Genomic DNA, 13,638 nt, shown 5'->3' on the forward strand with positions numbered 1-13,638 from the left:
CTCTACCCCATGATATACAGAATGGACAGTAAGATCCAATGGACAAGCAAGGTGGTTCAACGGGGCAGCATCCTTAAAAGGACCTCCCCATAGACATGAGCACCATATTTAACTTATAGGTGGAGACAAATGATTAAAGAATAAACTTAGAGAATTAGAGGTACAGCTAGGTAGTGAAAATATTGATATTAGTATTACAGAAGTATGGCTTCAAGCAGAAAATATGCAAGAGATGAACCTAAGAGGGTATGGAGCATTTCATAGATTGATCTGTTAAGTTACACAGTGGAATGACAGCATTGTTAAAAAATGAAATAACTGCAATCAAAAGGGCTGATATACCAGCAGAAAGGACAACAACATGCATTTTTGTAGCACTTCTAATGTGGAAAAATGTATCAAGGAAGAAAACGGATGCTGAGCCAAGGCAGAGATTAAGAGGGGTGACCAAAAGCTTGGTCTAACAGATGTGTTTTAAGGAGGTGCTCAAAAGGAAGAGATGGTGGGCTTTAGAGAGGGAATTCTAGAATGGGACCTATAGACAGAACAACGTAGTCCCATAACCAATGGATTAGACAAAAGCACTCTAGCCCTGTCCACTACCAATCTTGGCTGAAAGTGAAAATCAGGCACGTAATTGGGGAAGGTTCCAGGAACATCCGCATTCTCAACTACGCCAGAGTCCAGTATGTGAGTGCAAGAGACAAGACCAAAGCATTTGCAAGCATCTTCAGCCAAAAGGATTGAGTGTACGATACTATTCGACCTCCTTTCAAAGTCCCCCACTATCATAAACCAGCGTGTTAGGTAACGACACTGGGTCAAGAATAGCGTCGTTAGCTTGACCCAGCGACAATGAAGGAACAGCGATATATTTCCAAGTCAGGATGGTGCGTGACTTGGAGGGGAATGTGCAGGTGGCAGCGTTGCCATGTGCCTGCTGCCCTTGTCCTTCTGGGTGGTACAGGTCGCGGATTTAGGAGGTGCTGTCGAAGAAACCTTGGCAAGTTGCTGCAGTGCATCTTGTAGATGGTACACACTGCAGCCACAGTGTGTCAGTGGTGGAGAGTGAATGTTTAAGGTGGTGGATAGGGTGCCAATCAAGCGGGCTGCTTTGTCCTGGATGGTGTTGAGCCTAGAGTGTTGTTGGAGCTGCACTCTTCCAGGCAAGTGGAGAGTATTTCATCGCAATCCTGACTTGTGCCTTGTAGGTGGTGGAAAGGCTTTGGGGAGGCAGAAGGTGAGTCACTCGCCGCAGAATACCCAGCCTCTGACCTCCTCTTGTAGCCACAGTATTTATGTGGCTGGTCCAGTTAAGTTTCTGGTCAATGATGACCCCCAGGATGATGATGGTGGGGGATTCGGTGATGGCAATGCCGTTGAATATCATGGGGAAGTGGTTAGACACTCTCTTGTTGGAGATGGTCATTGCCTGGCACGAATGTTACTTGTCACTTATCAGCCCAAGCATGGATGTTGTCCAGGTCTTGCTGCATGCGGGCTCGGACTGCTTCATTATCTGAGGGGTTGTGAATGGAACTGAACACTGTGCAATCAGCAGTGAACATCCCCACATCTGACCTTACGATGGAGGGAAGGTCATTGATGAAGCAGCTGAAGGTGGTTGGGCCCAGGACACTGCCCTGAGGAACTCCGGTAGCGATGCCCTGGGGCTGAGATGATTGGCTCCAACAACCACTACCATCTTCCTTTGTGCTAGGCATGACTCCAGCCACTGGAGAGTTTTCCCCAATTCCTATTGACTTCAATTTTACAAGGGCTCCTTAATGACACACTTGGTCAAATGCTGCCTTGATGTCAAGGGCAGTCACTCTCACCTCACCTCTGGAATTCAGCTCTTTTGTCCATGTTTGGACCCAGGCTGTAATGAAGTCTGGAGCTGAGTGGTCCTGGCAGAACCCAAACTGAGCATCAGTGAGCAGGTTATTGGTGAGTAAGTGCCGCATGATAGCACTGTCGACGACACCTTCCATCACTTTGCTGATAATTGACAATAAACTGATGGGGCGGTAATTGGCTGGATTGGATTTGTCCTGCTTTTTGTAGACAGGACATACCTGGGCAATTTTCCACTTTGTTGGGTAGATGCCATATATACTTGCTGGATAGGCTTTTTCGTTTCTCATCACTGGGTCAAATTCCTAGAATTCCCACCTATCACCATCATGAATGCACTATCAGCATAAGGACTGCAGTGGTTCAAGGAGAAGGCCCACCACTACTTTCTCAGGGCAACTAGCGATGGGCAATAAATGAGGCTTTGCTAGCGTCCCCAATATCGAGAGAGCAAATTTTTTTTTAAAACTTAGGTCTGAAGGTACGGCAGCAAACAACACAAGTAGAAATTACCAGAAACAGTGTGAGTAGAAAACAGCATTTAATAAGGGCAAGGTATAGTACTAATTTCCAACTGCTATTGACCACCAGTAAATAACCATATATACAAATGAGAGAAGCTGCATGATCATAATGTGATAATCATGAGGATTTAAATTTTCCAGAGGTAAAGCAGACACAATAGGGACAATTAGAGGGATGAAAGTACAATTTTATAAGATACTGCTTCTAAACATAACATGGGAAGTATAAAACTAAGGCAGATACTGTATTAAATGTTGTACTATATTTAATAGTTCACCAGAACTGGTTGGATACCTGGAAATGTGAACACTTGGGGTCTGGTGATTACTGTATATTTGGATTGATATTATAATTAAGGAAAAAATAATAATACTATACAAGACTTCAGATCAGAAAACTTTGGAAATTTGAGAAGATCACTAAGGACAATTAAGGGGAGTTGAATTAGAAAAATTAACAGAATTAAAATTAAATATTTCAGACCAGATGAGGCTTATAAAGCAGATTAAGGCTCATGGGACCAGTGGCAAACTGACTAACCTGGGGTTGAAAACTATCTTAGTGGTAGATATAGATGGTTCCAATAAATAGAAAAGGCTATGGCTACAAAACAGTGACTAGTGGAGGTCTGTAAGGGTCAATACTGTGTTCCCTGCTATTCACACTATGAATAAATTATATAGTGGAGAATGCTTCTTGATATGAAGTTATGTGGCCAGGTGAGAAATACAAAGGAGACAGATTGCAGTTAAAGAGTTTTGGACCAACTATGTGAATGAGAGATGCATTTTATTATGGATAGGTGATACATACTGAAACAGAAAACAGTCAACAAGAGTACATAATGAATGCAACTTCATTAGCAAAAGTGGAACAGGAAGAGATTTGGGTATCAGTCATCAATGACTGCAAACATTCAGTCAACGTGAAGTAATTGTCAACAAGGGTAATCGAGCACTGAAATGGTTTTTAAGCTTAATTGACTAAGCGAAAATAAATTGCTAATCATCGATGAGGCAAAATTTTGAATACTGTACATTGCATAAAGTTCATTGAAGAGTGGCAAAGTTGATTTTGGGACTTTGAGCCTCATTGTATGTTAGAGCGCAAAGAGAATAAAGTATTTTCATTACAGAAAACCCAAAAGAGATGTTGTAATTAAATACTGAGAGGCATGGCTAACAGAGATGAGGGCTATTTAATTTGGACTGTGAATGCAGAACCAAAGGAGTCAGTACAAAATTAACAAGCCTCAAGCTAGACTACATATTAGAATTACCCCATCTCTCAAAATATTGAATATGTCAGGACGGGATGTATTCTAGGTTGCTGAGGGAAGTAAGGGTGGAAGTTGCGGAGGTACAGGCCATAATCTTCCACTCATCCTTAGATACGGGGGTGGTATCACAGGACTGGAGAATTGCAAATGTTATACCCTTGTTCAAAAAAGGGTGTAAGGATAAACCCAGCAACTACAGGCCAGTCAGTTTAACCTCGGTGGTGGGGAAGCTTTTAGAAACGATAATCCGGGACAAAATTAACAGTCACTTGGACAAGTGTGAATTAATTAAGGAAAGCCAGCAGGGATTTGTTAAAGGCAAATCATGTTTAACTAACTTGAATGAGTTTTTTGATGAGGTAACTGAGAGGGTTGATGTGGTGTATATGGACTTCCAAAAGGCATTTGATAAAGTGCCACATAATAGGCTCGTCAGCAAAGTTGAAGCCCATGGAATAAAAGGGGCAGAGGCAGCATGGATACGAAATTGGCTAAGAGATAGGAAACAGAGAGTAGTGGCAAACGGTTGTTTTTTGGACTGGAGGAAGGCATACAGCAGTGTTTCCCAAGGGTTGGTACTAGGACCACTGCTTTTCTTGATATATATTAATGACTTAAACTTGGGTGTACAGGGCACAATTTCCAAATTTGCAGATGACACAAAACTTGGAAGTGTAGTGAACAGTGAGGAGGATAGTGATAGACTTCAAGAGGACGTGGACAGGCACGTGGCAGATGAAATTTAACGCAGAGAAGTGCGAAGTGATACATTTTTGTAGGAAGAACGAGAGGCAATATAAACTAAAGGATACAATTCTAAAGGGGGTGCAGGAACAGAGACCTGGAGGTACATGTGCACAGGTCATTGGAGGTGGCAGGGCAGGTTGAGAATGCAATTAAAAATGCATACGTGATCCTGGGCTTTATAAAAAGAGGCATAGAGTACAAAAGTAAGGAGGTTATGATGAACCTTTATAAAACACTGTTTCGGCCACAACTGGAGTATTGTGTCCAATTCTGGGCACCGCACTTTAAGAAAGATGTGAAGGTCTTAGAGAGGGTACAGAAAAGATTTACTAGAATGGTTCCAGGGATGAGGTACCTCAGTTATGTGGATAGACTGGAGAAGCTGGGGTTGTTCGCCTTAGAGCAGAGAAGGTTGAGACGATTTGATAGAGGTGTACAAAATCATGAGGGTTCTAGACAGAGTACAGAGAGAAACTCTTCCCATTGGCAGAAGGGTCAAGAACCAGAGGACACAGATTTAAGGTGACTGGCAAAAGAACCAAAAGCGACATGAGGAAAAACTTTTTTACGCAGCGAGTGGTTATGATCTTCAATGCACTGCCTGAAAGGGTGGTGGAGGCAGATTCAATCGTGGTTTCAAAAGGGAATCAGATAAGTACTTGAAGGGAAAAATCTGCAGGGCTACGGGGAAAGAGCGGGACTAACTGGATTGCTCTTGCAGAGAGCCGGCACAGGCTCGACGGGCTGAACGGCCACCTTCTGTGCTGTAGCCATTCTCTGATTCTACGTTGAACTAATGCCTAGTAAATGCAGTTAATGCTGTGTTGATTAACTCCTTTTTAAAAGAGCTATCTGGGTAGAAGTGGGATTGAAGGGATCCAAGTGAATATATGGGCAAAGATAATGAAATCCTACTACAGTTCTGTACTGCTCAATTGGTTAAAGATTCAATAATGGAGGTTGTACGTTTGGGCAGATAGTTTGTGTTCCTCAATTAAATTTGACAGTCAGTGTGAAGGTTTACAGAATTTTCCCCACAGGAAATTGAGCAGAATTCGCAATGAAGCCAACTGCACATGATTTGTGCAAGGATCAGGCTTGATAGCCCAAATGGCTTTTTCCTCGTTCTATGCTTTCTAATGTGTACATGAAGATAATAGCTCTTTAAACATGGTGTTAAAAAATGGTAGAGAAGGAAACCAATACCCATATTCAGGAGACAACTTACCCCCACATTTTATACTAATATAAAAAGAGTTTTTTTGCCCTGAAATTGAAAAGTACTGAATGTATATAGCAACAATAATCTAACATAAGGCATTGATTAAAGTACTGTTTATTTAATTCCTTAGACTTGCCAAAGGAATATTATAATATATATATAAAAATCAATATAGGCACTTACAATTTGTAGCTTTCTGAAATTTTACCGTCAAGATTTCTGTAACAGCGTTCCAGAAAACATATAAAATATCTGCTTGGCTGTCCTAAGAAAAAATATTAAACATTAGCATCAATGCACATGTCCAGTTACTGTAGAAAAAACAAATTGAGTATCCATTGCATATTATTGTCCCAAAATTCTATTAACTAGAAAAATAGCTGACTCAAATTGGTCAGGCTATGGTATTTTCCTTTATCTCTCATTCCTCCCACTCACATTACCTTTCTCACACACTGTGTCTAGGAGGAGGTAACCAGAGAAGTCAATCTACAACATCATGGACACTAACCCTCTAAAACTTCAAAAAGTCATGTCAATTCCCCACAAGATTGTAATTTTAGCAGTAGCACAGAATTGCTAGTGCTTAAGTGAGACCTTTGTTTATACGGGAGAACAGAATAGTTGTTGAAGATGCACTTCAACATTCTGTATCCACTTGAAAAGTCTGCAGGAAATATCTATGTTGAAGCTTCATACACATTTCCCCTGCCTATGAAACATCCCCAAGACAATGTTATTGCCTGAACCTCATAGCTTGCATATGCCAAAGTTTAAATACAGGCTGTGGGAATCCTGTGACTTATCAGTTGGTACCCCAGTATAATTTTCCAGGTCTTTCTACGCACCTACTCTTTTGCATACCCCGACTTCTAACTTCAAACTGCAGTAAAATGTGCTGCACTACATCACCTAACCTTACATTTGCATTATAATTCAACAGCCAAAATATTAAATTTTTTTTTTTTTAATTCGTTCATGGGATGTGGGCGTCTCTGACGAGGCCAGCATTTATTGCCCATCCCTAATTGCCCTCGAGAAGGTGGTGGTGAGCCGCCTTCTTGAACCGCTGCAGTCCGTGTGGTGACGGTTCTCCCACAGTGCTGTTAGGAAGGGAGTTCCAGGATTTTGACCCAGCGACGATGAAGGAACGGCGATATATTTCCAAGTCGGGATGGTGTGTGACTTGGAGGGGAACGTTCAGGTGGTGTTGTTCCCATGCGCCTGCTGCTCTTGTCCTTCTAGGTGGTAGAGGTCGCGGGTTTGGGAGGTGCTGTCGAAGAAGCCTTGGCGAGTTGCTGCAGTGCATCCTGTGGATGGTGCACACTGCAGCCACAGTGCGCCGGTGGTGAAGGGAGTGAATGTTTAGGGTGGTGGATGGGGTGCCAATCAAGCGGGCTGCTTTATCTTGGATGGTGTCGAGCTTCTTGAGTGTTGTTGGAGCTGCACTCATCCAGGCAAGTGGAGAGTATTCCATCACACTCCTGACTTGTGCCTTGTAGATGGTGGAAAGGCTTTGGGGAGTCAGGAGGTGAGTCACTCGCCGCAGAATACCCAGCCTCTGACCTGCTCTCGTAGCCACAGTATTTATATGGCTGGTCCAGTTCAGTTTCTGGTCAATGGTGACCCCCAGGATGTTGATGGTGGGGGATTCGGCGATGGTAATGCTGTTGAATGTCAAGGGGAGGTGGTTAGACTCTCTCTTGTTGGAAATGGTCATTGCCTGGCACTTATCTGGCGCGAATGTTACTTGCCACTTATGAGCCCAAGCCTGGATGTTGTCCAGGTCTTGCTGCATGCGGGCTCAGACTGCTTCATTATCTGAGGGGTTGCGAATGGAACTGAACACTGTGCAGTCATCAGCGAACATCCCCATTTCTGACCTTATGATGGAGGGAAGGTCATTGATGAAGCAGCTGAAGATGGTTGGGCCTAGGACACTGCCCTGAGGAACTCCTGCAGCAATGCCCTGGGGCTGAGATGATTGGCCTCCAACAACCACTACCATCTTCCTTTGTGCTAGGTATGACTCCAGCCATTGGAGAGTTTTCCCCCTGATTCCCATGGACTTCAATTTTACTAGGGCTCCTTGGTGCCACACTCGGTCAAATGCTGCCTTGATGTCAAGGGCAGTCACTCTCACCTCACCTCTGGAATTCAGCTCTTTTGTCCATGTTTGGACCAAGGCTGTAATGAGGTCTGGAGCCGAGTGGTCCTGGCGGAACCCAAACTGAGCATCGGTGAGCAGGTTATTGGTGAGTAAGTGCCGCTTGATAGCACTGTCGACAACACCTTCCATCACTTTGCTGATGATTGAGAGTAGACTGATGGGGCGGTAATTGGCCGAATTGGATTTGTCCTGCTTTTTGTGGACAGGACATACCTGGGCAATTTTCCACATTGTCGGGTAGATGCCAGTGTTGTAGCTGTACTGAAACAGCTTGGCTAGAGGCGCAGCTAGTTCTGGAGCAAAAGTCTTCAGCACCACAGCTGGGATGTTGTCGGGGCCCATAGCCTTTGCTGTATCCAGTGCACTCAGCCGTTTCTTGATATCACGTGGAGTGAATCGAATTGGCCGAAGACTGGCTTCCGTGATGGTGGGGATATTGGGAGGAGGCTGAGATGGATCATTCACTCGGCACTTCTGGCTGAAGATGGTTGCAAACGCTTCAGCCTTGTCTTTTGCACTCACGTGCTGGACTCCGCCATCATTGAGAATGGGGATGTTTGCAGAGCCTCCTCCTCCCGTTAGTTGTTTAATTGTCCACCACCATTCACGACTGGATGTGGCAGGACTGCAGAGCTTTGATCTGATCCGTTGGTTGTGGAATCGCTTAGCTCTGTCTATAGCATGTTGCTTCCGCTGTTTAGCATGCATGTAGTCCTGAGTTGTAGCTTCACCAGGTTGGTACCTCATTTTTAGGTACGCCTGGTGCTGCTCCTGGCATGCTCTTCTACACTCCTCATTGAACCAGGGTTGATCCCCTGGCTTGTTGGTAATGGTAGAGTGAGGAATATGCCGGGCCATGAGGTTACAGATTGTGGTGGAATACAATTCTGCTGCTGCTGATGGCCCACAGCGCCTCATGGATGCCCAGTTTTGTGCTGCTAGATCTGTTCTGAATCTATCCCATTTAGCATGGTGGTAGTGCCACACGACACGTTGGATGGTGTCCTCAGTGCGAAGACGGGACTTCATCTCCACAAGGACTGTGCGGTGGTCACTCCTACCAATACTGTCATGGACAGATGCATCTGCGACAGGTAGATTGGTGAGGACGAGGTCAAGTAAGTTTTTCCCTCGTGTTGGTTCGCTCATCACCTGCCGCAGGCCCAGTCGAGCAGCTATGTCCTTCAGGACTCGGCCAGCTCGGTCAGTAGTGGTGCTACCGAGCCACTCTTGGTGATGAACATTGAAGTCCCCCACCCAGAGTACATTTTGTGCCCTTGCTACCCTCAGTGCTTCCTCCAAGTGGTGCTCAACATGGAGGAGGACTGATTCATCAGCTGAGGGAGGACGGTAGGTGGTAATCAGCAGGAGGTTTCCTTGCCCATGTTTGACCTGATGCCATGAGATTTTATGGGGTCCAGAGTCAATGTTGAGGACTCCCAGGGCCACTCCCTCCTGACTGTATATCACTGTACCGCCACCTCTGGTGTGTCTGTCCTGCCGGTGGGACAGGACATACCCAGGGATGGTGATGGAAGAGTCTGGGACGTTGGCTGAAAGGTATGATTCTGTGAGTATGGCTATGTCAGGCTGTTGCTTGACTAGTCTGTGGGACAGCTCTCCCAATTTTGGCACAAGTCCCCAGATGTTAGTAAGGAGGACCTTGCAGGGTCGACTGGGCTTGGTGTTTTTTTGCCGTTGTCGTGTCCGGTGCCTAGTGGTCCGATGCCGGGTGGTCCGTCCGGTTTTATTCTTATTCTGACTTTTCGTAGCGAGATTTTACAACTGAGTGGCTTGCTAGGCCATTTCAGAGGGCAATTAAGAATCAACCACATTGCTGTGGGTCTGGAGTCACATGTAGGCCAGACCGGGTAAGGAGGGCAGGTTTCCTTCCCTGAAGGACATTAGTGAACCAGATGGGTTTTTACGACAATCCGGTAGTTTCATGGCCACCATTACTGATACTAGTATTTTAATTCCAGATTTTTATTTAATTAATTGAATTTAATTAATTAATTGAATTTAAATTCGCCAGCTGCCGTGGCAGGATTTGAACTCATGACTCTGGATTTTAGTCCAGGCCTCTGGATTACTAGTCCAGTAACATAACCACTATGCTACCGTACCCGTTATTATTAAATATCAATGAAAATATCACTACAAATTATTTCAACTATTTTAAATTGCTTATGCAAGTACTAAATATGATTGACTAATCATATAGCTCATGTACCAATTCTCAGTGCCACAAAGTGGTGAGAGGCAAGTTCTTGGCAATTGTTCCTTAAATGACAAATTGATTAAATTGGGCACACTATCAGATGGAGCCAAAGCAATGGGGAGCTTCTCCAAAGGAAAGTATTAAGCAAATTATCTGCTGAGTTGCTCTCTGTATACCTTGGGTCAGTCTTGGTGTGTTATACAGCAGCAATGACAAAGGCCAGGGAAAAGATTGCCTGCCCACTCTCTTGGTTGGGAAATAGTCAGTGGAAACTATCCACTGTTAGTTTCACAAAATCTAAAAATGTTAATTACCTTATTAACTGTAAATTGTTTCCTGTATTTGCCTAGACAATGTGATAAGATGCTATATAGATGTAAGTTCTTTCTTTACTTTCTAAAGTAAAATTAATAAAATACATAATGAAAAGTTTTAATTTTTCTTCTAAAATTGTTTAACATGCATCAGAGTAATTATACAGACTATCATGGGTCAAAATTACAACATTTATATTTTAATTTGAAGATTAGAAGATATTCAACAATGGTGGTACTTCAAATCTGTTAACTTTAAAGGCTTCACCCATCAACTTTTAATTAAATCAGTACTAATCACTGGCTGTTTCCTTCTAAAATCCAATAAAATTCTATTAGCAAAATAATGTAATTACAAAGTGGCATTTGAATTTATGCATTTCACCTTCATTTTAAATGCAACTCATTGTAAATGCTGCTCATGGTAAACTCTGGAGAAGCCCATCACCCAGATATGGATAGAAATGGAGATGTCACACCTTGCAAAATGCTGTGACCATGGACAGAGACTTTGTGCCAAGGAGAGGCTGAATGGCAGTAGTTTGTGATGACAACTCTGCTCTTTAAAACTGAACTTGAGAAACCTACGGAAATAGCCATCTTTTAAGTGTATAACTGTTCACATTATAACTGTGTGAGGCCAGTGAATCTTTCACGTTTGAGCAACCAGTTTAAAATCCTGAAGTCTAGTAGTTCCTGTCTTTTTGGGAACCATGAAATATAATGAGTAGAAGCCTCTAGTGCTCAGTGGTATCATTTTGATTGTGTCTGATATTCTGGGATGTACTTGTAAAATGAAGAGGAAAGTTCTCTCTGACAATCTCTAGCACCCAATCATCTGTAATGATGCTTCCTCAACTTGTCACAAAATTCTGGAATTGCTCCTCCTCTAATACTCGGAGTAAAACCACAAATTGTTTTTTCCAAACTCATTTACACGCTCACTATTAATTCAAATAGATATTGCGATCCCCAAGAAAATAATTAGTTAATTAATCATGGGCTTCACTCATTTATCTCAGTTCTGTGGTAAATCAACTGCCATCTTTCTCCAGGGAATGCAGGTTGAAGGTCACTGCCTTAAAATGGATAACCTCTGTCTTGCTTCAGTGTCAAATCTGTTCAGCTGCATAATATAGTGGTTGAGTTTAATTTTAATTTTGGATGGTTATGGAGCATCACAAAAACATTACTAAAGCACAATAATTACTTGAAAGTACAATGTCACTCATAGAAACAAACAAATTTGCTGTTTTTAATGCAAAAATGTAATTCTCGTGTGTAGATCTTCTACTATATATCCACTTTACATCCAAATTATTTCAGAGTTTAGAGAAATAAAACAAAACTAAGTTGAATTGCAGCATGAGCTCAAAGAATTGGCCCTATTGTGCCTTTACAATCATCCATGGGCCAATATGTTAGTAATCTGCTGTCGTATTAAGTGCTGATATGAAAATAGGCAGTTTGTGGAAGGGTGGGAATGCACAACTTCACTAGAGCAGACATCTTGAAGTTAGCTTGGGAATTGGAGAAAAAAAGAGCTCCTTTTTTATTTTTTAAAAATGGCCTTTTAAAAGATCACATGCACAGATATGCTTTGATCCACCCTCCTCACTCATCTCAAGTCCTCCCCATCAAAAAAAATATTCTGATCTCAACCCTGTAAGACACTGACTGAAAGTACCATGTAATGTAACCTGTAACCAGAAAAGAGCCGCAAATTCCTAGATAAAGAAATGTTAGCAAATTGGATTGTGGAGTGCAACGCCTTATGTTATTCCCTGGGTGGGCAGGGATGTCCTGAGAAGGCTAGAGCTATAGTACTTTTGTAACGGACAACATATGTAGGGTTCTTAAAGTGCATTTATCCTCCTAAACTAACAGGTCAAGCAATTTTTTTTTTTATAAAAGGTTCGGTTCTGCATGAAACAAATAGTTGTTGGAATTGACAAAAATCCTACATCCTGTCTGCATAGTAAGATACTGTCCCCTGCACATCAACAAAATGGTACTTCCCTTCAATGTATTAAGTGTGAGGAAGTAGATAAATCTCCTATCCTGTTAGTTTCTTAGTTCCATCTATCGTGGGAAATTTTGTAGAATGTTCTATTGTTGGGAGTTTTACCTGTAGTTGCCTTCCTCAAAAGATTGAGTAGGTTGGGCAGAGTCCATGAAATGGCAAATTGCACATCGTATATGGACTTAATGGGCTTTTTCTTATTCCGAAATTTCTTATTTCCTTATGTTGAAAGCTGAAAGTTTCAGTACTCAAAAGGTTAATGGTGAATGGAGCTGAAGAGCACACACTCACATTTGTAGGTTCTACAGATCTGGTTGTGCATGTTAATAAAGAATTACTTAATGACTTTGTCATTTTTTGTCAAGGACAATGTTGAATGAAGCATACACATGAGGGAACATCACCCTTAAATTTGGAAGCATTTACATTGTCTGTATCATATTTATTTAGTCAGCAATATCAGAACTGTTCAACTCATTTACCTATTATTTCCAGTGGGCAGAGGCATGGTCAAGCTGCTCTACTTAAAAAAAAAAAGCAAGCTGCAACATAACTATGGCAACACAATTATCAAGATTTATTCTATTTGCTAATGGTCATCTTTCAAAGAAGCATGATCCAGCAATGCTGTTTTTAATCTAGTTAGGAAAGAACCAAAAGTATTTTTTAAGAAACACTACCATAGCTACTTGTATTACATTGAGTCAGTAATAAATATTGATGTTTTAGAATCATATTCTACACTATAATTTCAAAATTGAGACTATCTACATTATTGCCCAATATTTATAAATTAATTACTTCTTGAAAACTTTGGTAATGCCCTTGAGAAAAATACTGACCATTCAAAAATACTGTTTGTTAATTCAAAGCAAATAGGATTGTGAACTGCTACAACCCATTTCCCACAAATTAGGATAAGATGACTGGCCAAAATAACACAAATTTCTGAAATTTTAAAGTGCAAAGGGTTCAATTATTTTTCACAAAATGTAATTTAATCTACTTTTGAGGTGTTTTTAAATTTAGGCCAGGGTAAATATGGCCATAATGTAATTTTCAGCCCACATCTAAAGATTCAAATTGAAAAACTACTCATGTAAATAGTAAATAAATACTCATGTGATAATTTAACTTGTGTATTAATTACAATACTTTCCCCTTGCCTCTGTTCATAAACAATAAACAGCTTTAAATAGAAATAGCCTCCAGAAACCACAATGAATGATGTTGGGCAATGTTGACTGATGTGATTCCCAAGTTTGCAGGTGGTATAAAAG

General features: G+C 41.9%; 1 protein-coding gene across 2 annotated transcripts in view; it reads right to left on the reverse strand.

Moving 5' to 3' along the window:
- Window positions 1–13,638, reverse strand: part of cog5 (component of oligomeric golgi complex 5) — a 148,843-nt gene that overhangs the window by 46,802 nt on the left and 88,403 nt on the right. For both annotated transcript variants that reach the window (XM_068004865.1, XM_068004864.1), the window contains exon 11: window positions 5,814–5,895. In XM_068004865.1, coding sequence (XP_067860966.1) covers window positions 5,814–5,895 — 82 coding nt within the window. The remainder of the gene's footprint in view (window positions 1–5,813; window positions 5,896–13,638) is intronic.

The sequence above is a fragment of the Heptranchias perlo genome, chromosome 24, assembly GCF_035084215.1.
Source record: "Heptranchias perlo isolate sHepPer1 chromosome 24, sHepPer1.hap1, whole genome shotgun sequence".
NCBI lineage: Eukaryota > Metazoa > Chordata > Chondrichthyes > Hexanchiformes > Hexanchidae > Heptranchias > Heptranchias perlo.